The sequence below is a fragment of the Silene latifolia genome, chromosome 9 (genome assembly GCF_048544455.1).
Source record: "Silene latifolia isolate original U9 population chromosome 9, ASM4854445v1, whole genome shotgun sequence".
In the NCBI taxonomy this organism is placed as follows: domain Eukaryota; kingdom Viridiplantae; phylum Streptophyta; class Magnoliopsida; order Caryophyllales; family Caryophyllaceae; genus Silene; species Silene latifolia.
In genome coordinates, this window is record NC_133534.1 from 133,068,805 (window position 1) to 133,095,744 (window position 26,940).

The window sequence follows — 26,940 nt, forward strand, 5'->3', positions numbered from 1 at the left end:
CCAATCAAATACCGAAGAATTCGTTTAACGGCTTTAAAATGTGATTCTTTCGGATTTGCTTGGAACCTAGCACATAAACAAACGCTAAAGAGAATGTCGGGATGACTTGCGGTCAAGTAGAGAAGTGAGCCTATCATACCTCTATACACCGTATCGCTAACATTCTTACCGAGTTCATCTTTGTCCAATTTGGACCCGACTACCATAGGTGTATCATGAGACTTACCATTAGTCATCCCAAATTTCTTAAGCATTTCCTTAATATACTTTTGTTGATGGATCATGATTCCATCCTTTGATTGCTTAATTTGGAGCCCAAGGAAAAATCCTAGCTCACCCATCATGCTCATTTCAAACTCCGATTTCATTAGTTCCGAAAAATATAAGTAAAGGAGTTCATTTGTTGCACCAAATATAATGTAATCAACATATACTTGTACAACCAACAGTTCATCTGACTGTGACTTTAAGAACAATGTTTTGTCAACGGAGCCTCTTTTAAAACCATTTTCAATAAGAAATTTTAACAATCTATCATACCAACACCTAGGTGCTTGTTTTAAACCATAAAGAGCTTTGTCTAATTTGAAAACATGGTTAGGCAAGTCATTGTTCTCAAAACCCGGTGGTTGCTCTACAAAGACATCTTCTTCCAAATATCCATTTAAGAAAGCGGTTTTAACATCCATTTGGAAGAGTTTAATACCTTTGTGAGCCGCAAAAGCTATGAGCAATCATATGGCCTCAAGTCTAGCTACCGGTGCATAGGTTTCATCGTAATCAATACCCTCTTGTTGGTTATAACCTTGCACCACTAGTCTAGCCTTGTTCCTTATAATTTCTCCCGAGTCATCAAGCTTATTGCGAAAGACCCACCTAGTACCAATGACGGTACGATTAGGTGGTCTAGGGACTAAGTGCCATACCTCGTTTCTTTTGAATTGATTGAGTTCCTCTTGCATAGCAAGCAACCAGTCTGCATCGATCAAGGCGATCACATTTGAAGGTTCAATTTGAGAAAGGAAGGCATTGTGGGCACAATACTCATTGAGATGAGCGAGATTGTTGAGGGATGATCTTGTTCGAATTCCCGAGTTGAGATCACTTGTGAGATTAGTGAGTGGATGAGAGCTTTGATGTTTCCACTTCTTTGGAACAATGGTTTCTTGTTCCCCCTCAACAGCATCAGTCATAATGACTGTTTCTTTTGGCCTGGAGGGGTCTTCATCCTCACTGTTTTGGGTTGTTTCGATTGAGGTGGAGGCAACGATCGTTGGTCTGTTGCTTCCAGAGAAGAAACAATGAGATGTGCTACGTGTTCCCCCGAGTTGCTGATTTCCTTTGAAGGTGACAGTCCACGTGTTCATTGCAAGTCGATCTTTGGAGCTTCTTCATCCTCGAACACGAAGTCCTTTCGAACAAGACCAATCTCAAACTCATCGTCATCACTATCATCATCATCATTCACGTTTTGTACCTGTCCAAGCACACTAGATTCATCAAAAATGACATGGATGCTTTCTTCAATTAACAAGGTTCGTTTATTGTAAACTTTATAGGCCTTGCTATGATCGGAGTACCCAATAAATACTCCTTCATCACTACGTGGATCGAACTTACCCAAGTTGTTTTTACCATTTTTATGAACAAAACATTTGCTTCCAAAACATCTAAAATATGAAATGTTGGGTTTTCTTCCACGTAGCGATTCATAGGGAGTTTTATTCAATATACTCCTTATCATGACACGATTATGAATGTAGCAAGCGGTATTTACCGCTTCGGCCCAAAAGTTCTTAGGCAACTTACTAGATAATAACATTGTTCTAGCCATTCCTTCAAGGGTTATATTCATCCTTTCAACCACACCATTTTGTTGTGGTGTTCTAGGAGCCGAGAAGTTATGGTCTACACCATTATCATCACAATAAGCACCAAATGATGAGTTTTCGAATTCGGTTCCGTGATCGGTTCTCGTTGAAACAAGTTTTAAACCAAGTTTATTTTGAATCTTTCTTAACCAAATTAGAAACTCATCAAATGTCTCATCCTTAGAGCTTAGGAAGGGTGCCCAAACGAACCTAGAGTAATCATCAACAATGACACACACATAACGACTACCACCTCTACTTCTAGTTCTCATTGGTCCACACAAGTCGATATATAAAAGTTGCAAAGGTTGAGATGTACTCATAATTCTTTTGGATTTAAAGGAACTTCTAACATGTTTGCCTCTAGCACATTCATCACATACTTTATCAAAATCAAACTTCATGTTGGGAATACCTTCAACTAAGTCAAGTCTTTTAAGAGTATTAAGAGTTTTTGTACTAACATGACCAAACCTTTTATGCCATAACCAAGGATCATTGTTCATTACACTCATGCAAGACATGGTGTGACCGGATAGAGTGTTCAAATTAGTTAAGTATACGTCTTTGACACGTCTTCCTTCGAGTATTAGTTCATTAGTAGTGGCATCAAATATTCGGCACATATTAGCACTAAATTCTACAATATTACCCTTATCACAAAGTTGAGAGATACTAAGGAGATTATGCTTCAAACCTTTGACAAGCCGCACGTTGTCGACACAAAGTAATCGTGACTTACCAACCTTTCCAATGCCAATCACTTCACCTTTCTTGTTGTCACCAAACCTTACCGTGCCACCATTGTATGCTTTAAGTGAGAGGAATTGGCTTCTATCACCCGTCATGTGACGAGAGCATCCACTATCCAAGTACCAATTGCGGCCGCCTCTCACCAAGCCCTACACAAGATTAGACTTTGAGTTTAGGAACCCAAACAAACTTGGGTCCCCTTTTGTGATCAACAAATCTTATGGTATCTTTCCTAATCCATATTTGCTTAATTATTTTGATGTTCTTGTTAATGTCATGAAACCTTTTTTCACAAGTGTTGAGGACATGGCCATTCTTACCACAATAATTGCAAATAATGTATTCGGGAAGACCAACATACTTTCTCCTTCTAAAATCGTTTTTAGGCTTCGGATGTAATCATCCACATTGACTTCCATTTGAACCCTAAACCAGCAGTTTTGTTACATCTCTCGGTTTGATTCGTGAGGAAGTTTAACACGGTTTGACTCCCTTCCCATTTTTCAGTGATGTTCTTAGCACTAACAAGTTCATTGGTCAAGTCATTGACACGTGAAAGAAGATGCAAATTCTTTTCTTTTTCTCTCTTGAGTTCATCATTGTTAACACTTTCAATAGACAATCTTTTCTCAACTATGAAGTCATGGGTGTGGTTGTTGAGTTTAGACACGAGATACATGATTCGTTCTTTGGACTCTTCATATTTAGAGGTCATCTCGTCAAGACTTTTGTTTAGATCAATGATTTCATTGGACCTATGATGAGGAGAAGACCTAGAAGTGCTACATTCGGGCATACCTTTTTGAAAAAAAAGTAAGCCTGTCATGAAGGACTTCTATTTCATTCTTGAGACAAACAACCTCACCTTTTAGACATTTGTTTTCATTTTCCAAACATTTAATCTTTTCTTTTGACTTGTCTAAATCTTTGTCAGAAGCAACAGTCTTAGACATTGTTTCTCTTAGGTCTACAACTTCAACTACAAAGTCATAGATCTCGTTCTCAAGAGCATCTTTGTCCTTCAGAAGATCATCACGTTCCTTGGTTAGTGAGGAAACTTGCATCACCAAGGTAGTGTTGACATTTTCAAGGTCAGAGACGTCCGTGGGGGTCAACCTAAGACGCTCTAGTTCTTTAGTCAAATTTTTGTTTAACTTGTTGACTCTTTTAACTTCATCATAAGCCTCAGAGGTGACAGTGACGCTGTCTGTTGCTTTTAGTTCATTTTTAAGATTAAAGTTCTCTTGAGCAATTTCCTCAATCTCATTTTGCATTACCTCAAGCTTATCATTTTGAAACCGACACTTATCAAAAAGTTGGTCAAGAAGCTTACATACTTTCTCTTTGGAGTAAGTTCTAGCCTTGGCCTTTAGATGATTTACCTCGTTGTCGGAATCAGAGTCGGAATCGTCGGGATTAGCCATGAGGCATCTTAAGTGTTCAAGTTTTGAGGTTTTTGAGACTTTTTCTTTACCATGATTTGTAAGACACATTTTAGCCTCTAGTTCCTCCTCGATGAGTTCCTCATCTTCCTCGGAGTCGGACATTCCCCAAATAGCACTCATGACTCTATGTTTATAGTCCTTTTTAACCTTTTCTCTTCTTTCCTTTGACTTGATTTCATCCCACTTGGGACATTCTTTAATTTGGTGAGTTTTATCACCACATTTAAAGCATCCCACGGTGGAGTTAGGTCGTTTCTTAGGAAAGCGTTTTTTCGAGTAATTATTAGTGAACCTTTTGTTTCCTTGGCCATTGACCAACCCGGCTAGATTCCTTGTGAACATAGCAAACTCGTCTTTCTCCTCATCTTCTCCATCACTTGGAGAGGATGTGAGGGCGAGACTCTTTCCCTTTGAAGACTCACTAGAATTCTTATCGAGATTAAACTCGTGAGCCATTAGTGATCCCATTAGTTCATGAAGAGATAGGGTTGACAAGTCTTTAGCTTCCTCTATGGCGGTGACTTTGGGTTGCCACTTAGAGGTTAGACTACGAAGGATCTTTCGAATTATGTCCTCGGACTCGAAATTCCTTCCTAGACTTTTAAGCTCATTAATAATACAAGAAAAACGTGAAGAGAAACTATTTAAGGACTCGTCTTTTGACATTCTAAACATCTCATATTGTTGCATGAGAAGGTCAATACGGTGTTTTATTACTTGAGACGTCCCTTCATAGGCAAGTACAAGGGAATCCCAAATAGATTTTGCCGTAGGACATCCGGAAATACGACTAACTTCCCCCTCACCAACACAACGTTGAAGAATCGACATTGCTTTGGAATTCTTTTCGGCAAGTTTGAAGTCGTTTTCATTGTAATTTCTTTCCTCTTTTGTCTTGGTGAAACCGTTTAAGATATTGGTTTCCTCAATGGCAAGAGGTCCATTTTGGATGATGTTCCAACATTGATAATCGATACTTTTGATGTAATGTTCTGATACCCGTCGTTGTGAGTACCAAAAATAAGATTTATAATTTCCTATTAAAACTAACCTAGGCTAGTGGTAACAGGGTCGAACCACAAGGAGGCGAATGTAATTTCTAATTGTCTAATCTAGTCTAAGGTAACGAAAGTGGGGGTTGATTTGATTTGGTCTATAGCTAATAACAATAAAAATTAAACTAAAGAAATATATTAAATCAAATATAAAGAAGGGTACTAGGATGGTCGGTTCATTATAGTTTCGGCGGCAGCAAGCTAAGACGGTCTAAATCTGACACATGAGGCGGGAAAACAAGAGGTCCTCTCGGTCCACTCTCAACAGATAGCATCTTTCGATCTCGCTATAATTCCCTAATATCACTAATACTGACTCTCGTCCTGAAAAGTGACTAATAATCTAAACTTTACCTATCTTTCGATCTCAGCATAGTTTAGTCATTTTAATTGGTGGTCAGTCAATTGTCCCTATCTCTCGATCTAATGGGTCAGTCACATCCTAAACATTCAACTAGTCGTGTGCACTCGATTCGTCAAATAAAGAATTAAAACAATTAAAACGAAGGTAAAACCTCACGTGGTCAGTCGATCGACCAGGTATGGCAGTCGATCGACTGACACGCGATTCAGGCCGTGTTCATTCTATTGCCGCCTACACTATAATTCCCCTACATCCTAGCACGAATAAATTAGCTACTCATACTAGAGATGATAACAACAATGAAATTAACGAAATTAACTATTGAATTCGTGATTAATACGGAAAGATAAATAAATAACATAAAACGATAAAGTTGGCTTGGAATCTAACTAGCAATTTCTACACTATCAATGCAATAAAGATGAACTGAAATAGAACAGAAAGAATACCAAAATTGCAGAGGAATTGTCACGGAATGATTAGAAGTACGAACGAAAATCCGATGCAAACCAATATTCCAAACCCTAATTATTGATAAACTAAAACTGAATGTAAAACTTGATAAATTTCTAAATGATTGTATCTGTAAACTAGGTTACGTTATATAGAAAGTAACGTAACATTATTCTTAAACCTAATATAGCTTTGGGCTTTAAGTTCCTCGATCTTTTAATTCTCGTCTGAAGTACGGTCTGGTCGATCGACTAAGCATGGCAGTCGATCAACTGACTAGCAGTGTACAGTAGCTTCTGGATCCCGTGAGTTGGTCGATCGACTAAGGGTACTGGTCGATCGACTGCTTTAGCTGGTACTTGACTTCTATAGTCTCGTGAATTTGTCTCTTGGGCCTTGAAATGCGCACCTAGCTCGTTCCTTAAGTGGATACTTCACGTCAAATGCAATGCAGGATACTCGGGGACGGATTTAGCTCAATTTCCGTTGAATTCTTCACATTTCTGCAATAATGTACAAAAACACGAAAGTAGACGGAAATAGGGGAAATGGTAACTTAAACTACACAAATGAGCTCTGAAATGCGTGTAAAATGAGGTGTAAAACATCATATAAATGACACGCATCAAACTTCCCCAAACCAAACCCTTGCTTATCCCCAAGCAAGAACTAGACTCGATCTAATGACCTAATGGAACGAGTTCAATCTCAGAGCGAATTACAACATGTAAAGCCTAAACCATTTTAATGCAACAACCAACAAGCAATTAGCAATTATGAATCATGCAACCGAGTTATGAAGTCGTTAAAAACTGCTGAACCGTCAACTATAGAGACTTATCAAATTGGACTCTCACGGGTCGCTTATATCACTCAATAAGTACAGGTGAATATATAAGAGGATAGAAAGAATTCATTTTGTAAAGACTCTCACCTAACTACGACCTATAAGAACATGCCTGCAATATAATATGAAAGCAATCTCTATGACCGTACATATGCATTCCAACCAACAAAAGACCATGACACATGCCGAGGTATATATGTGGATATGTGAGGTATGGGTAAGAAGAGGCAAAACATTTATGGAAAAGTGGAGGTACAGGTGATCAAGCTAGTACCAAAACGGAACCATATGGCAACATCCTTCTTCTTGCTCATAATCAAACAAAACGGTGCTATAGCAAGCACAGATCTCACAATCTCCAGTATAAAAGTAATCAACCAACTCCCCATAAGATACTACTGCAACATGGGAGCAAAAATCGCCATAAGATAAGGATTTGAATCATGCGAATTGATTTCTTCGGAACTCAGTCGATCGACCAGAATTGGCAGTCGATCGACTGCTTTGAACAGTACATAACTCTTTTTTTTTTCTTCTCTTTTTCGAATCATTTTTTCTCTTAATTTTTTCAACTTTTTCAATTCTTTTTCTTTCTTTCCTTTCTTTTCATTCTCCCAACAACATCTCAATCGAGCAAAAGGCTACCAAAACAAAGTGACAATCCCAAAAACTAAACTACTAGCTTGACAAGGGCAGGCCAAATGTAGGATGTAGTTAACGGGACAAAAAGGTTGTTTTTGGCAGTGTGAAGCTTATAGGCAAAACGAATAAAGGTAAACCTCTACCACATGTGTCAACAAACCACAAACCGAATGCACACAGGTATTAAGCAGATCAAATTCATATTTATGCACATTTATGTAACATGTCTCATAAGGAGTAACTACTCACATCGTAGATAAACTGGTCATGAATGTCACCAATTGTACGGCTCTAATTCTCAGAATATATAAGTAGCTTGCCAAATATCAAAGTCAAGTCTCAAGCTCAGCAAGAAATTTAACGAAAACTCGTAGATATGCATAAATGATTCTACTAATAACATGTCAATTTAGCAAGGCTTAGGCATAAACAAATGCAAATGCAATGTCATCATTGAAATACTACCGTTCCGACTCGAACTATATGCTAAAATAAACGTGCATTTTTTTGAAATTTTTCAATTTTTTTTTGGTATTTGTATATATATGAAATGAAATAAACAATGCAAGACAAAATGTAAACGTGAATGCAAGCAAATGATATGCGACGCAAAACCCTTCCCCAAACCAAATCGCACAATGTCCCCATTGTGCAAAATCGTGTAATGAAGAAAAGAGAAACGGGAATTTGCGAGCAAATAAGTAAAAACGACATGAAGTGGAAATCGGGAACTCACAAGACTTTAAGCGCAGCAAAGGAAACCTCCCCAAACCAGCGTGAGCTAGGAGGTTTCAGTAGCCAGCAGTGCTACTAATAAGTACCTGAAAAACTAGTCGTGTGCACTCGATTCGTCAAATAAAGAATTAAAACAATTAAAACGAAGGTAAAACCTCACGTGGTCAGTCGATCGACCAGGTATGGCAGTCGATCGACTGACACGCGATTCAGGCCGTGTTCATTCTATTGCCGCCTACACTATAATTCCCCTACATCCTAGCACGAATAAATTAGCTACTCATACTAGAGATGATAACAACAATGAAATTAACGAAATTAACTATTGAATTCATGATTAATACGGAAAGATAAATAAATAACATAAAACGATAAAGTTGGCTTGGAATCTAACTAGCAATTTCTACACTATCAATGCAATAAAGATGAACTGAAATAGAACAGAAAGAATACCAAAATTGCAGAGGAATTGTCACGAAATGATTAGAAGTACGAACGAAAATCCGATGCAAACCAATATTCCAAACCCTAATTATTGATAAACTAAAACTGAATGTAAAACTTGATAAATTTCTGAATGATTGTATCTGTAAACTATGTTACGTTATATAGAAAGTAACGTAACATTATTCCTAAACCTAATATAGCTTTGGGCTTTAAGTTCCTCGATCTTTTAATTCTCGTCTGAAGTACGGTCTGGTCGATCGACTAAGCATGGCAGTCGATCGACTGACTAGCAGTGTACAGTAGCTTCTGGATCCCGTGAGTTGGTCGATCGACTAAGGGTACTGGTCGATCGACTTCTTTAGCTGGTACTTGACTTCTATAGTCTCGTGGATTTGTCTCTCGGGCCTTGAAATGCGCACCTAGCTCGTTCCTTAAGTGGATACTTCACGTCAAATGCAATGCAAGATACTCGGGGACGGATTTAGCTCAATTTCCGTTGAATTCTTCACATTTCTGCAATAATGTACAAAAACACGAAAGTAGACGGAAATAGGGGAAATGGTAGCTTAAACTACACAAATGAACTCTTAAATGCGTGTAAAATAAGGTGTAAAACATCATATAAATGACACGCATCATGTTCCATTTTGAGTTTCCACCATCCAAAATTCGAACCGGTAAAGACCGGGATCTTGGAGTGTTTCTCGGAATCCATTACCCACGAATCAAACTCTAAGGCGATTAGCCTCGATCAAGAGCACGAGGCTCTGATACCAATTGTTGAGTTTATGGATTCAAGTACCTATGAGGGGGAGGGGGTGAATTAGGTACTATTTAAAAATTTGTAACTTCAACTTTATTGATTTAAAGTGAGTTAAGAGAACAAAAGAGAAGAGAGAATACTTCGAGTAATATTGCGAGATTACACGAGTACTAAAATGAATGCTGTTTGAAGTATGAAAGTAACAACTGTTGATTTGTATCTATTTGTCTCGATTTATGGAATACAGATCTGCAGACCAAATGTGACAAGATATGATGAATCATACTTGAAATGTAAGCAAAGCAAGACAAACAAAAATAAAAGAGCAGCGGAAATAAAGTAAGAAAATTAAACACGAGATTTTTGAATTGGTTCGGCAAGAAACTCAAGTGCCTACGTCCAATCTACTTTTTATTGATTTCTTTTAGTGATCTACTCCGACAACTAAAAGACCCGTACAATAAAAACACCAATCTACTCCGGTTGTAAAGCGAGTCCAAGAACTACTCCGTTCTTATGACAAGCCAACTCGCAACCTACTCCGGTTGCCAAGAGTTGAAGACTACTCCGTCCTAAACTCTACTAACACACTTAGAATGTTATAAGGATCAAGTTTCCACTAACATATTCTTAACAAAGAATAGAGATGGACAACTTTTACAAGATCAACAATTCATAAGCAAGAGAGTTTAGTATATTAAAGTAACAGTAGCCACGACTGTAACAACTTGAAGACTCTTAGAAGTTTTGCAAAGACACACGGTTTTAAGCTTTAAGAACAATTTGCAAACTTAGAAAATATTTCAGAAAAAGTCTTGGGATTTTTATGAGGGAGTTGCACGCCTTTTATAGAGAGGATGAGTAAGGGAGTTGCTAGGGTTTTGAAGGGTCAAAGACCTCACATGTGAAGAGCCTCAACAACCACCCAATACTTGCACCAAAGAAGGTTCTTATGCAAAGGCAAAAGAAAGGAAAGAGTGTTTGAAAACTATCCATAAAAGCTCATGCAAATTCAGAAAACAAAGAGGGAAAAACAAGTCACATGATGACAAGTTTACACAAATATGGCAAAAAGCATTTCTTGTTTTCTAAAGGACCAAAGGGTCAAATTTGCATAAAGAGGAAACATTTTGAAAATGATAATTATTCAAACCACTCTTTATTGAAGGCCAAATCCTAATAAAAATCTGAAGTTTATCTTTAAAAAATAAGAGACACGTAAAAGATTTTCGAAAGATAAAAAGGCTTCAAGTGTTACGAATTGAGGCAACAATCCAAGCAGCTGTTTACTTGTGAAAGTAATGATCGTCTTATTGTTTCTATTACTCTAAGATACTCTACTTTCTCACTTGTACATTAGATGACACTTAAGACTCAATACAAAGGGATGATCAACAACTCAACACTTCTTAATCCATGCTTGATTTAATCATTAATCCTGAAAAGGTAAACTAAGATGTCACAAATCAAATGGGCATGTTATCATCAATTAAAGGAACCCAACAAAAGTGCTGCTGCAAACGTCAACGGCAAGGGTTGAAAGCCGTCGGCAGAGGGTCACTCCAACGTGATCAGAGGATCATAACCACCCATAAACCGCAAAACATGCAAAAACCCGAAAACCCGCAATCTGAAATCGCATTCCCTGATAGACTATAACAACACAACAATCTGACGAAGGATGCCGAAGCCAAGTTGTTGATGACGGAAAAGGCAACCCAGACTGACGGGAACGGACGCCGACAACAGCACGAGCCCTAAAAACAGAAAAGATAATGAAAAAGATGCCCTAATAGGAAAACGGTTGAAGAACAGCATGAAGAGGGGCAAACTCGATGACGCCGGCGTCGTGAGGAGGCCGACGGTGATAGGTGGCCTGCGGCGACGTGAGGTGGCCGTTCAATCTGACGAAAAACAAAGATCGCCTGAAAATCGCACGTAGTCGCCCTCTCCTCTCAAATTATTATTATTATTATTATTATTATTATTATTATTATTATTCGTCTTCTTCTATTATTATTATTATTATTATTATTATTATTATTATTATTATTATTATTATTTCAGTTCAAGTCAGCTCCAATAAGCTTAGTTCGATTCAAATCGGCTCCATTCGATTCAAATTTCGATTTAGTTCAAATCGGCTCCATTCGATTCGATTCGGCTCGTTCGGCTCGGTTCGACTTCATTCGGTCGGCTCGGTTCGGCTCTAAAAAGCCAGAAAGAACAGGACCTTACTGGTCATAATGGAAGTAAAGTTCCATTTAGGTTAGCTTTGATGCAGATGCTACTGTTGTTTGTTGCTCATTTGGGTTGGAGTGCGATCGAGATGATTAACTAGCTTTGCCTCACCGGTAAACAATTTGACTATTTGAGACTTGAGTTGTATTAGACCAATTTATTATTTTACATTAGACTTTCGCTGTTAAAGCTACTTTGTTGTTTGGATTTGTTTAAAGGATTTGTAGCTGGTTTTCATTAGTTCATTTATTTAAATTCATGTTGTGAATTTGATATGTCCTTCTGCGGGTCATTCCGTGATGGTAACACGTCTTTCTTATTCGAGGATGTCGTTGTATGACTATTGAATAAATGGGCCGTAGACCTGGCAAAACGGGTCAACGGGTCGGGCCAATTCGAGTCGGGTCAGTTCGGGTTTCTAATTAAATTCGGGTTAATTTGGGTCGGGACGGGTGTTTTCGGGTTTCGGGTCTGTTTCGGGTTTGTTGTCGGGTCTGTTTCGGGTCAAGCGGGTCGGGTTGTTTCGAGTCGGGTCATTTTCGGGTCAATGGAATAATAGAGAAATAGCCATTTGAAGTCTTTTCGGTTCAATTAGAGTTATATTTTGTCGGGTCATTTTCGGGTTTGGTGTTTTCAAATCGGGTTATTTTCGGGTCGGGTCAGTTAGGGTCAAGAAAACTCGGGTCATGTTCGGGTCGGGTCACATTCGGGTAATATAGTTCGGGTCATTTCGGGTCTCGGATCAGTCTTTTCAAGTCAGGTTACGTCTAAAATGGGGTGTGCACACTTCTTTAGGGTCGTACCCTCCAAAGGAAAACTAAGAGCAAATATGCAATCAACCAGACCCTCCAACATCGATTCCCGAAAAATAAATGAGAGGTCACTCAGACAAACATACACGGAAAAAAACCGAAATCCGATATGGTTCCGAAAATCATATCGGATTTTGATATACCATTTTGCTGACCCATAATAAACATGGATCACATCTACCTAGTGTAGCTTCATTTCCGATTTTGCCCGTATTAAAATCAGGGCAGGAAAGATAAACCCTAATAAAACCCTCAACACAAATTGATTTGTTCCCGCTGTGTTGGTATCGAGGGTTGTGAAATCTACTGTAGGTTGTGTTTGCAGTTAAAAGATGGGAAAATTAGGGAAAAAGGCAAGGAAGTTTGTGAAGAAGAAGTTGCCTGCTGTACTGAAACGTCAGAGGAAGCAAAAATCCCTCTTTAACAAGAGGAAATCTTCTTCTTCAAGTCTCTTTCTTTCTTTCTTTTTTTCAATCTCTTTAATTAATTAATTAATTAATTCAATCTGATATGCCTCTTTGATGATTGATGATTGATGGTGCTGTCTATCTTATCGCCTCGCCTTTGTGTTTTTTTGTGTTTTGTTCTAGGGGGTGAACATAATGTCGTTGAAAATCAACAAACAGATGCTACTACTACTACTACTACTGGAAGGTAAAATGCTGAAACACGGGATTCAAACAGATGATTGTGGGCTTTCCTGGAATCAAATCAAACTATTAACAAAATACACTTAAATATGAGTTTTTCTACTCTTTTCAGGAAACCACTTGCTTATGATTTGCTCGATGTTTCTCTTGATATTTTTTCAAGTGAAGAAAACTATGATATGCTCGAACAAACTGCCTCTGATACTGATGAATTTCTCGACGAGGTTTCTTTTTTATGTCCCTACTTCAACTCTCTTCATCCCTTTCCTACATTATTTATGATTTCATATCTTAATGCGTCTTATCAATCTGCTAGGATTCAACTTGCTCATATGGCCACGGCATTCAACCTGGACTTGATGTTCAAGGTCCATTGCTTTGCTTCTCCCGTTTAATCTCATTCTATCTCCCTTATTGGCTTGTTTACTGTTTCCCATCCCTAAATACTTGTTCATCCATCCCTTTCTTATTCAGATGCTGAATTGTCAACACAGAACAAGAAATTACTTTCTCAACTTCTCGAGAAAAATAAATTATTGGAGGCCTTAAAGCACAAGGTATTTGTCTTCTTCGATATGCCTATTTCCAAACTAGGCATAGCAATTAACGTAATATAAGTCAGATTTCAGCTCAGTATCCCTGTACACAATTAGAGTGTTATGCCTTGCATTTCACGCTTCTTTGCCTCATGCCCATGAATTATCTGTCTTCTCATGTTGCAAGGTTACCTTATAAAGTTAATTTATACTGTAAAAATAGTTTTGTTTCACTATTTCAGGATCCTCAATTTGTGATATTCTTGCAAGACCATATCAAAGACCCTGATTCTTCCGACAACGAAGACATGGTGAGTCTTGGGATTGTTGCCATTCCCTTTCTCCTCAACTTCTTTTCTTTACGTTAAAAGGTTCTATACCTTTCGATTTCCAATGGCCCGAATGCATAATATTATTTGGCTTGAAATATGATGAATTAAAGCAGAGTGGCTTGCTAAATTGTTTGTGATTCTTTAATTAAAGTAGCATTTATGGGCTCAATGTCAATGATGTTTATCATGTCTATAGTCAGACGATGAGGAGGCAAGTGATCAAGATGTCGAACCTGAGAACGACTGTGCACCTATTTCTAATACCAGAAAATTGCTGAGAAGTTCAACCATCAATCATTGGTGTCAGATGGTGAAAGAGCAGAATAAGGTTACTCTGCTTCCTAGTCTTATTAATGCCTACCACACTGCATGCCACTATGGAACTGATCCAACTGATGTCAATGTATCTGTCACTCCTCCGATAATACAAAACAAGGAGGCCTTTTATAGCATCTTAATGTTCATGCTTTCCGAAGGAGATCAATTGTTTCGGGGAATCTTAGGCATATCCGCTGATTGCAAGATGGACGCCATACTGAGGTTGAAGAATTCTTCTAAATGGGAAAATGTGAAGCCAATGGTCAAGTCTTACTTGAAAAGCTCTCTGTTCCTTTTGAATCAGTTTACTGATACTGACATATTGGCTTACGCGTTGAGTCGGCTGAGAGCTTCGTTGATATTTTTTTCTGTATTCCCTGCTTTACAGAACAAGCTCATTGAGGTATCTTCGTGGACCAGACATTCAGTGCTTTCAGTTGTTTTACTTTCCTCTGCCCTTTCCTCCTTTCGATTTTCATAAGTAACTGTTCTCTTTCAAAAATGATAAAAAAAAAACTCAAATAGGACTACATAATTTGTATGATTTTCTACAGAGCATTTTCTTAGTGCTTTATAGGGCCAAATGATTAAAATAAAATCGGATAGTTATTATTTTTATAGGGCATATCCGCTGATTAGGTAGTGTGTCAAGATTTTGGTTGAGAATGAGACAATTTTGTATGCAAAAGCTAGTTGTGAAGTACATAATGTATCAAATGACCTTATAATTCATGACATCTTTTTCAATTAATTACATCACAAATGTAGTTTGGAAAAGTATAACAATGCACGAAACATCATTGAAAGTAGTGGACCTAATGTGGCCAACCTCTCTAGAGATTTATTTTCTGAAAATGTAGTTCATGTATATATATGTCTTTTGTGTCTCTTGCTTTAGGCCACTGAATTGATCTTTTAGCAATGTTGCTCAAGGATATGTATTAAATGACTCCAACTAGCCTCTTGGTTTGTGACTTTGTGGGGAACTATCAATGTGTGTCGTAGTGGGATTTTACTTTGGGTTTGATGTCCAGTTATCTAAGTCACCTTCCCATTGATGGCATTGAGAGGAATGTTGTTCATCACACAATCACAGTGAGATTCCGTCAAAATAACAATTAGTAATTATAAAGAGACCTTTCTGTGTAGTCAATGGGGGCTACTCCCACAACTCAAATGTGTATCATCCTTTTCCAGCATCGGTGAATTATTGGAAGAACAGGATACTCTAATGGATATGTCAAGGTGGATTATCTCATCTGACATCTCTGAAACCTTTAGATACTTTCTTGACTATCCTCTGCTTACTTCAGGTTTCTGTTCACCTCTGGGCGACAGGCAGTGAATCTCTTTCAGCTTGCTCTTTCGTTGTCTTGCGTGGCATAGCTTCTTTCCTTGGAGATGATTCTTATGATAAATGTTTGAAGAAAACATATAAAGCTATACTTTCTTGCTCTAAAATTGTGAGCCCTGCTAGATTGAAACATTTGGAATACCTAAAAAGCTCTTTTGTCGAGCTTTGCTCCATAGATTTTCAGATATCAGCTAAGGTGGTAGTAGCATCTATCCAGAAGCTAGCCAAAATTGTTCAGCTGGGCCTGCAGACAAAGGAGGTAAGCTGTGCATTTTCCTTCATTAGAGCTTGAGATATAACTATGCCATAAAATATCATGTGAATTGTTAGAATGTTAGCAGAGAAGTCCAAAGTATGCAGTTATATTTGATATTTGGTTTTTAAAAGTAAATATTTACTCTCGGACAGGAAGCTCTAAGGATGATTTGCAGTTGGGAATATGTTTTGTGCATTGATATCTGGGTGAATTTTGTGCAAAGCAATATTAAAGATATAGATCTTCATGCCATACTTTCGACACTCATCCAAGTCATACTTGGGGTGGCTAAACTCTTTGCTGGTCAGAGATATCTACCTTTGAAAGTTAAATGCGTCCACTGGTTGAACGTTCTCTCTTCCAGTGAAAATTTCGTGCCTACTTCATCATTGGCATTAGACATATTGGAAAATAGTAATGCCGAGGAAGAGGGGAAGACTGGAAAGGGTGGTGTGGACTTTTCTACTGCTTTGAAGGTTTGTACATGGTTAATACTCATAATGAATCTTTTTCTATTTATCCTGTTCCCTTATTTTATTCAATCCGAATATTTTATTTGAAATATTTTGACATTTGCCTAGTGATTAGTGATTAGGGACGGTAAACTTACTGGTTTGGTGTTGTGCAGATACCAAAACATTGGCTGAAATCTCAAGCATTTCAAGAGAAGTCGGTTTTAGCTGCTGTGGAGCTGCTAAGTGCACACTTTCTTCAGTGGAGTCACCACATATCCTTCCCCGAACTTGCAACAATTCCCATCATCCGCTTAAAGCAATTTCATGATAAATCGACTACTGAGAGCTTGTGTAGGACAGTGAAACGTTTGATTGATCAGGTATTTACACCCGCTGCTGTTTTTTTTTTTTTTTTTTTTTTTTTTTTTTGTGATATTCTACACGCCACCCTTGTGTTTTTTTTCGGTTTCTAAGGTGTACGGTGTACCCCTACTTTTGAACAAAAAATTTTTGACTAGCCATAACACTCGGCCATGATTTCCAAAAGCGGCTATTTTCTTGTTCAAACCGAAGATCATGTAAAGACGATCAATTTGGGAAAAAAAGTTGTCACTTTCTGGACTCGCGGCCAAGAGATATGGTCAGTCAAATAGTCAATATCCTTTTTTTGGGTACCGCACAGTTTGAAGGAGCACTTGAGGCACTGAGATAATGTTGTTTATGTCATTGTCAACGGGGCCTTATAGGCAGTTTTTATGCTGACGGCCCCATCTTACGAATACCACCCTTCAACGAATTAACCAGTTAAGCGAGTTGAAATTCGCATCCTGCTTTGTTTGATGCATATATTTACAATATCTGACAATACCTTTGCCATTTTACCCTGAAAGTAATCTTGCTTTGGATTGGTACACGCTTGGTCCTATAGTTTCTAACGACAACTTTGAAGGCATTTTTGGTCATTTGATCCATGATTGGATAGTCTCGGGATTGACTGGCTACTCCTCAGGACAGATTACACGGACTATTTGATGAGACATGTTAATTTAGTAAGACAGTGTTTGGGAACGAAGATTTGATTTGGAATCCCTCATTTTAGTTCTGGATTGTGAAATAATAAATTTCAAATCCAAAATCAGTGTTTGGTGAATTTAGAAATTTCAAATGTAAAATTTAAAAGCTCAAGTACATTGTTGGAAAAGGATAAAGCTTCATTTGATTATGACAGTAAATTAAGCATAAACACCCGAAAAAATAAGTAACAAACCTTAATTAACATCAAATAATTATACTGTTAATAAACAGCATTCGAATGATCCTCAAATTTGAAGTTCATCTTTTAGCTTATATACGATCGCTCAAGAAGAGATCACTACTGAATAATCATCATCAAAATGCAACAAAGGCAGAAATTACTCAAAAATGGACTAACCTTTGATGATTAATGTGAGTTTAAGAAATAATTTTTAGATTTTGACTAGAAGAGAGAGATGATGATGATGATAGTAATGCAGTTGGTGACCCGTGGAGGTGATGCCAAATTTTCAAATGACGGGGGGTAAGGGTGTCATTTGAAATAAGCCAAACTAGTATTGGTGCCCGGCTTCGCCCGGGCTACCTCTACTTACCATTATTTTTTTTTCATTAAATAAAATTACTTAAATTTGCATAACCCATAAATTTATCATTAATATATTTTTCTATGACATATCCTAAAATCACGATGAAATAAATTTTGAGACGAATTAAATACTCCCGCCATTAATATTTTACACTTATTAATGAAACAATAGTAATAACATTTCACTACTTGCCCGTAACCATTGTTAGTTTCACTACTCCCGCCATAATTATTGTTACTGCCACTACTGCCGCATTAATATTGATAATTTCACTACTTCAGTCGTAATTATTGTTACTTTCACTATTGCCGCATTAATATTGATTATTTCACTACTTCCGTTGTTGTTTCTACCACTTTCATTAATCTCGCTAATAATATTGTTACTTTTACTATTCAAATGAGTGATTACTATTATAAAACTATATTTAATGTTACTACAATTCTTTTCTTTATTGATGAAATTACTTTTACTACTTAGGCATGCAATTTTAAGAGGATTATATATTTATATAAATATATTTCATATAAGCATTAAATCAAATTGAAAGAATTATGCAATATTATATATTATGGAATCTAACTTGAATTATTTATAAGCTACTTATATTATATTTATGTATGTTAAATAATTAACATTTCTATACATCTAATAAACTATAAAGTTTAATAAAATTGCATAAATTTTAAATTTAATATATAATTTTGTGATTATAATAATTAATACCATAAGTGTGCATGTTTATACTAAATGATTATTTTAGTTTAAGGAAATTGGCCATCTTCTAGTGTTCTATAAATATTTAGGAAAATTACCAAGCATCTTCTTTCTTTTAGAAATTGTCCATCTTAATTAATTATTTTATTTTAAGGAAATTGACCATGTTAATTAATTATTTTATTTTAAAGAAATTGACCATGTTTTAGTTTCTTACAAATGTTTAGGAAAATTACCAAACTTCCATATAATTTAATTTTAACCCAAACTATATAATATTTGCATTGAGATCCCTTAATCGGGTCCATCACACGGTGCTAGTGATTTAAAACTATATAGTATAATTAATTTGTATAACTTTCTTTTATTACATTAAAGTCCCTTGGTTTCTGGAATTAATATATAGTACTAGTATGGGTGCCCGGCTTCGCCCGGGCTAACTCTATTTATAATTAAAATTTATTTTCAATCAAATAAAACTACTTTAAAGTTAAATAACTCATAAATTTATCATTAATATATTTTTCTATGATACGGAGTATATCTTAAAATTACAATGAAATAAATTCTGAGACAAATTCATTACTCCCGCTATTAATATTTTACTTAAATCGATTGGTTAGCCAATTGTTCGTATATACTTTCCATTGTTCTTAGTATTGTTACTTTTATTACATTCGTTATTACTATTTTACTTTCACTGTTCACGCCGTAATTATTGTTACGTACGTATTGTTACGTACGTATTGTTACTTTCACTACATGTACATAAATAATGATAATTTCACTACTCGAAATAAATATATTACATATATGCATTAAATTAATCAAACTGAAATAATTATGGATTATTATATTTTTTTTGGAAATCTAGCTTGATTTATTTATCTTTTAATAGTTTCCAAAATATAATATACTTATATTATATTATTTGCTTATGTTAAAATAATTAACATCTTTATACTAATTAATATCATAAATGAGGCAAGTTTATTTTAAGGAAAATCATCATATTCCGATGTTCTATAAATTTATACTTCAACCAAAACTATATAATATTTACATTGAAATTCCTTGTTCAGGTCCATCGCACAACCCTAGCGATTAAAAACTATATGGTATAATTAATTTGTATAGATTTATTTAATTACATTAAAGTCCCTTGGTTTCTGGAATTAATATATAGTACTAGTATTGGTGGTGCCGCTTATGGCTACCTCTACTTACCATTAAATTTTTTTTTTCATTAAATAAAATTACTTAAAGTTGCATAACCCATAAATTTATCATTAATATATTTTTTTATGACATATCCTAAAATTACGGTGAAATAAATTTTGAGACAAATTCACTACTCCCGCTATTAATATTTTACTCTTATTAATGAAACAATAGTAATAACATTTCACTACTCGCTCGTAATCATTGTTACTTTCACCACTTCCGCCGCAATTATTGTTACTGTCACTACTGCCGCATTAATATTGATAATTTCACTACTCCCGCCGTAATTATTGTTACTTTCACTATTGCCGCATTAATATTGATTATTTCACTACTCCCGCTGTTGTTTCTACCACTTTCACTAATCTCGATGATAATATTGTTACTTTTACTATTCAAATGAGTGATTTTTATCATATAACTATATCCAATGTTACTACAATTCTTTTATTTAATGACGAAATTACTTTTACTACTTAGGCATGCAATTTTAAGAGGATTATATATTTATATACATATATTACATATATGCATTAAATCAAATCCAAAGAATTATGCAATATTATATATTATGGAATCTAACTTAAATATTTATAACCTACTTATATTATATTTTTGTATGTTAAATAATTAACATCTCTATACATTTAATAAACTATAAACTTTAATAAAATTGCATAGATTTTAAATTTAATATATAATTTTATGATGATAATAATTAATACCATAAGTGTGCATGTTTATACCAATTAATTATTTTATTTTAAGGAAATTGACCATCTTCTAGTCTTTTATAAATATTTAGGAAAATTATCAAGCATCTTCTTTCTTTTAGTCTCCTTGAAATTGACTATAGTATTGATTATTTTATTTTATTAAGGAAATTGACCATGTTTTAGTGTCTTACAAATGTTTAGGAAAATTACCAAGCTTCTATATAATTTAATTTTAACCCAAACTATATAATATTTGCATTGAGATCCCTTGATCGGGTCATCACACGGTGCTAGTGATTTAAAACTATATAGTATAATTAATTTTTATAACTTTCTTTAATTACATTGAAGTCCCTTGGTTTCTGGAATTAATATATAGTATTGATTTGTTAAGAGATAGAATTTAGATCAAATCCAAATCCAAATCCTGTGTATATGCCAAACACTAAATTCGACCCAAATACATAATTCAGAATGAAATATTAGTTTCCAAACAGGGCATAAGGAAATTGTTGAGTACTGCATACCTGGTATTTTCTTTCAACTAATCTGAGTGTCAACTGACAGAAAGAATTCATCCCTATATCAGTATAGTTCGGAAAAAGACACACACAAACAAATAGTGCACTGTCAAGGATCTGCTCTTAACAATCTGTAGTAGATTCTCAGTTGGTCGAATTAGCTAAATTCAATGAGGGGGAACTTCTATGAACTGCTGAAAGTATACAATCAAGTTATGAAATAGGTATTGCTATTGATGCTTCCATTTCCAGTGGTTAAAAAGTCACTACTCTTTGGTTTTTGATCCTGGTAAACTAATGCAAAATAACTCATCAAATCATGAAGTAGCAGTCATTTGACGCAATTTTCTATGTGGATCATTTATGTTGTCACTGTGGTAAGTCCGCGTAGTACCAACCTGCTCACCCACTGTTTGGGGGAGCCTTTGAGTATATACGGTAATGTTGTATTCGTGCCACTGAGAGCTTTTTGTTCATCATGATTCTGTTAGATGAGAGAAGTTTAAATCTCTATGGCATCTACTTTTGGGACTATTGTAGGCTAAAGAAAATTGCTGCTTCTAAATTCATGTGTTCTTCTCATATAGGTGGAAAAGAACGTAGAGTTTGTCCAGAGAAAGAGAGACGATGTTTCATTTTCACCAAAGGACATAGCTTCTGCAGAACTATTTCTTCAGGTGTGAATTAGTCAGATTCTATTTGGACCTTAGTTTGAGAAGGCGCAAGGCGCACTGAGGCGATGAGGTCCCAAGGGGCTAAGGCGCGAGGCGAAGGTGCACGCCTTTTGCACACGAGGCGCACTGATTTTTCAAAAACATCCATATTTTACAATCAAATTTTGTGCGAGAATAGTCCTTTTTTTTGTTTTAAAGAGGGCTAACATATTTTTAAAAGTGAAAATTAAGGATAAGGGGGAGAAAAGAAGGGTAAAATAAAAGAATTTTGAAAAAAAAATATAGAATTGCACACTAATGCGCCTCGTTTGCGCTTTGGCTGCGCCTCATGCGTCTTAGGTGCGCCTTTTGTACTCCATGCGCATCAGAGTGTCTGATGCGATCTGGTTGGCGCCTCACTGCGCCTAGGCGCGCTTTTTTAAACTAAGATTTGGACATAGCTTCTGCAGAACTATTTCTTCAGGTGTTATTGACGATAAATTAATTGCACTGCAGATGGAAAAGCACAGCAGCAACTTGCCTTTTATTCAGTACTACAAAAGTGTCATAGAAAATGCTGCAACTCAGAAAGTCAGTGCAGATGACCAAATGAGGTATGTTCGCTTTGCCTATTGATGCTCTTACAGTGTATGTATTCTGATCTTTTATAAACTCAAAAAGTCTTTCTTAGTTGCTTTTTTTCCCTGTAAATGTGAACTTTTCTTCTCTTTTGTAGAGTTCATTGTGTCAATTTATTCAAGGTAGACCGTTTGTTTATGCAAGTTGAAGAACAGATTGGTTACTTTTTCATTTGGGGTTGTTCCAAAATGCTTCATCTATTTTTGTATTTGGCAAGTTAAATATGATACTCTCATGTTAAGTGCAATCAGAATAAACAAATTAAGAGGGAAATGTTTCTATTGTATGAATTGGAAAATCCACTATGTTTCCTCTTGCTTCCCCCTAGTGATCCTGAAAGTGAGCTGAAATAAACATAAACAATTATCATTATTTCTCGGGCAAAGGGAGTGCTTTTATAGCTGAAAGTTGCCATTGAGTAGGCTTATGGTTGAAAGTGGTTGTATATAAGCTCTCTCTTGATAATCGTAATGTCCTCGTGCCTCTGGTCTCCCCTACAGCGGGGGTAAGGGACTTGAATGTAAGCAACTTTATGCCGGAGTTAAAACTAAGAGATTGTTTCAGACGACCCATCATGAAAACTGTTCTAAGATGGCATTAATCAACTGCTATTTTATGATTTGCGAACACATAAACATAATATAGGAAACACACACAACTTAGCAAGTCATCTGACTGTATTCCTATTATACATCCTAAAGTCGAAAGAAACGAGTTTTTAGCTTCATGAAAATACCTAAAAGAAGTTGAATCTCAATGTCTTGGGACTTTTTACTTCCAGCTTCACCACGACCTTTCCATCTGTGCCTATCTGCCTACTATTTGTATGATGCTTTCAGTTCTCAGTCCTCAGTAGTATTAGATAAAATGAGCAAAACAATCTTTCTTTTGCATGACCAGTGTTCACGCGATTATGTTTGGATAACATTTGTTTTTCTCTTGTTGGAAATGTGTCAGTCGGCCTGAGATTAAGAAACAAAAAGCTGGAAAGATAAAGTTGCCGGACAAAAAAGATGGGAGTGCAAATGGCGAGAAAAAAGCTGGCAACACTGCTGCTGATCCTTCTATAGGACGTGAGCAAGGTGTGAAGAAAAAGAAACGGAAAGCTTGAGTATGTTGCATGCATTGCTAAAAACACAATGGTTGAACTAATATTAGATATCAGTGTTCTCAATTTTGATCGTGTTCTGTACTTAAATCTATGTGAAAAAGTTGCTGTTTATTGTCCTAAACTATTCAAACGTTTTGCTCATTTACTTGACGTAGTTTTTTTGTCCATCCATTTATTCATGTTTTTCCCATTTTTTCAAAATTTCCTGTGTTGGTAGATTGGAATTGCATTTGTTTGTTCGTCCCCCATACATTAAGGTTATATTTGGATACAAAAGTGGTAGAAAGGGGAGGGAAAATGGTTTCCCCCTCCCTTATTCCCGAAATTCCCCAATCTAATAATTGGATAAAAATTTCAAAGTTAATTGTGGCTTGTGGCCTCTGATTACTGGAAAAATGCCTGGAAACACTTGAGACACCTAAAACATAGAAAATACCAATCTAAAGTTTTATATGGAGTGTGGTCTAGGTTGAATGATTAATGCCACGCTCCACACTGGGAGTTCAGGGCCTTTGACGTTTGTTTCTGTCTTTCCGAGTTTGTTCGAATGCTAAATACTGTCACGGGTTTCCCTTTTACTCACAACGGAGGAGCTTCCTCCCACGGGCAACCCTGGGATTATCAGCGGATGAGCAAGATGTACTGAATATTTCTTTTTATTTCAGTAGACATGGAATGGAATCAGTCCCATTTTTGCCTTTTTTGTTAGTGAAGAGCTGAATTTTCAAATTTTATAGTCAACAATTTTACCAACCTTGATAACTTGCGAATTGCGACCTTAAAAAATAGGAATTAATTGTATTGAGAGAGAGTCATATTCACTCAGTATATACTTGGTAAGAAAATTATTTATCTGCTAAAACAAAATTACTCGGCGCATTTATAAATTTCCATCTAATTAAACTTTGTTCACTTTAGCAATTGGACCAACATTTTCAGATTTAACAAATCTTATCATTTATAAGATGGTTGAGTTGATACTACTGATTTTACCATCAACAAGTCCTTTTTTACTTCTCAGGTTCAACGTGTTATTGATTTTAGTGATTGTTATTCTGGCTTCTGTGAAAAATAGGCTCCATATTTGCTTAACGATAGGTCTTATTGGTACTCGTAGGAAAGGTCCTCAGACGGTAAAGATATAAAGTAGTTATTATTGACTTATTGTTATTATAATATGTGCTGAATTCGTTACACGATACAACGATCTTATTTTTATTTCTGTATGAAAAATGGAAACGTTTGAAAAAAAAAACCTAGAAACGATAGCAAGAAGTTTCTAACTAATAGCCAATGAACAATTGGCTTTACAGCTCAAAGACCTTACTAAGTATGACAATCTTTGGTCTAATTTGCTACTGTTGTTGTTGTTGTTGTTGTTGTTGTTATCAAAACGATTCTTACATTTTTCTAACTTCTCTATTGACTTTGGTGTTCTCTTGTTTTGTCTACTCCTCATCTCTGCTAACTCTATTCTTGTTGGCATCGAATTCTTTTGCAATCCAAACAATATTGAATACCACTTGATTTTTGATCTATTATTATTATTATTATTATTTGTTGATCTTGCTCGATTCAGATTCCTTTTGGTTTGCGACTTTCGTATCATCTTGCCAAAAGAATCGTACTCACTACACTTGCTGTCATCGGATGTTGTCGTGTAGCGTTCTTGACATTCATTAGGCGCTTCCTCATATGGGATCGATTTTCCACAAAAGATAATGTTGTCGGTTTGTTTGTATGAGTTATTGGATGATAAAACGGGGTTGAAGAACTCGAACAAATTGTTGTCGGATTCTAATGAAGAGATGGAGTTTGAGCTAAAATCGGAAGAGTCGTGGCTGTAGATTGGGAGATCACACAAAGAGAAGGTGTCGTCGACATCTTCGTTATCATCTAATTTCTGATCTCTCATGTTTTTATACGTGAGAATGCTTTTTTTGAAACAATACATGATGGAAGTAAGTAAAGAATGTCTAATTTGTTACTAAAAATATTAGTAATAGTTAAGAAGTAATGTTATGGAGGTTAGGAACAAAGCCTATTATATATGTAGGAAAAAAGATGGGTCAATAGATTGAAAATGTGAGATTAAAAAAGGGTGTAGCCATGCATGTAGGTCTTTAAAATTGACTAAAAGCGTAAGTAATTCTAGATGAGTGGAATAAAATACAAGTTATCTAGAATAAATAGCAGTGTACAAAGCGCAAGGAAATAGAGACAGTCAAAACTTAGGAAGGACTGTCATTGTCTGTAACTTCTGTTGTGGTAGTTTCCTTTGCTTTGTACAAGCATATATCAGTCCGGCTGCTGTTCAGTGGCTTGGTCAAGGACTTTGGTGCAATCTAAGTAGCTAAACTCAATTTCACGCTAGCATAGAGTTTCTAGAAAATATGTGATGTTAATTGAGGAAAACCCATAAATAAAAATGCTTTTAAGAAAAATATAGAAAAGGAAGGGACATGTCACTATCCGAGATATTTGGGCCTTGTGCGAAATTTTAAGGGGAGATGAGATGATGTCACTATCTAGGTAGCACGGACACTCCTCCTAATCGGCCTTCCCGTGTCGGACACGACACTCGTCGGACACACGTCAAAACGTGTCGGACACTTGTAAAGCCGTGTCTAACTTTCATCTTTTATTTGGGCACGTGTCCATGGTATTTTGAGCCGTGTCCATGGTATTTGGACACACCTTCAAACGGAATCAAGTTGAATTTAAGGTAAATGGCGTGAATTATTATATGGTTGAATTTGGTGGGGAAATAAGTTGAATTGGGGATAAATGATGTTCTTTAGACTAGTAATGAGATGTCGAAATAGATTGATTATAAGTTGGTTTTTTGTTTAATATTCAATACTTTTTCAAAAATAAAATCACACATAAATAACTATAAAATATATATTTTATTAAATTTACATGACGTGTCCCGTGTCCTAAATTTCATGGGATGCCGTGTCGCGTGTCCGTGTCGTGTCAATGTCCGTGTCCGTTTTGGTGCTACCTAGGTCACTACAAGAAAAAGGCCGCTTAGTGACCAACGTTTGCAACTAATCACTTATTCGTTGGTAATTAGCAACCACTTATAAATTGGTCGCTCACTAGCAACCACTTTAACATTGGGTGCAAACGTTAGATGTTAATTAGCAACTAATAAAATGTTAAGTCGCTAATTAGCAACCAACTTAACATTGGTTGCAAAAGTTAGATGCTAATTAGCAACCAATTCTCAGGTCATTGCTAATTAGCATCCACCTTGATATTGGTTGCAAACATTAGATGCTAATTAGCGACCAACTTGACTTTTATTATAAATTTCCTTTGTTTTTAATTATTCTATGATATAAATCTAATGTTAAATTACATAAGATCTTTCGTAAGAAAAGCTATGATTTTATTTACTAT

General features: G+C 36.0%; 1 protein-coding gene across 1 annotated transcript; it reads left to right on the forward strand.

Annotated features, from left to right (window-relative positions):
- The first annotated feature begins 12,424 nt into the window (after positions 1–12,424).
- On the forward strand, positions 12,425–23,673 carry LOC141600081 (protein REBELOTE). Its single transcript, XM_074420257.1, has 13 exons — positions 12,425–12,875; positions 13,019–13,082; positions 13,191–13,302; positions 13,395–13,446; positions 13,553–13,635; positions 13,857–13,925; positions 14,143–14,667; positions 15,578–15,877; positions 16,027–16,350; positions 16,503–16,709; positions 21,717–21,806; positions 22,299–22,396; positions 23,379–23,673. Exons 1-13 carry the CDS (start codon positions 12,761–12,763, stop codon positions 23,530–23,532), a joined length of 2,193 nt encoding a protein of 730 aa, XP_074276358.1. The 5' UTR covers positions 12,425–12,760; the 3' UTR covers positions 23,533–23,673.
- The last annotated feature ends 3,267 nt before the right edge of the window (positions 23,674–26,940 follow it).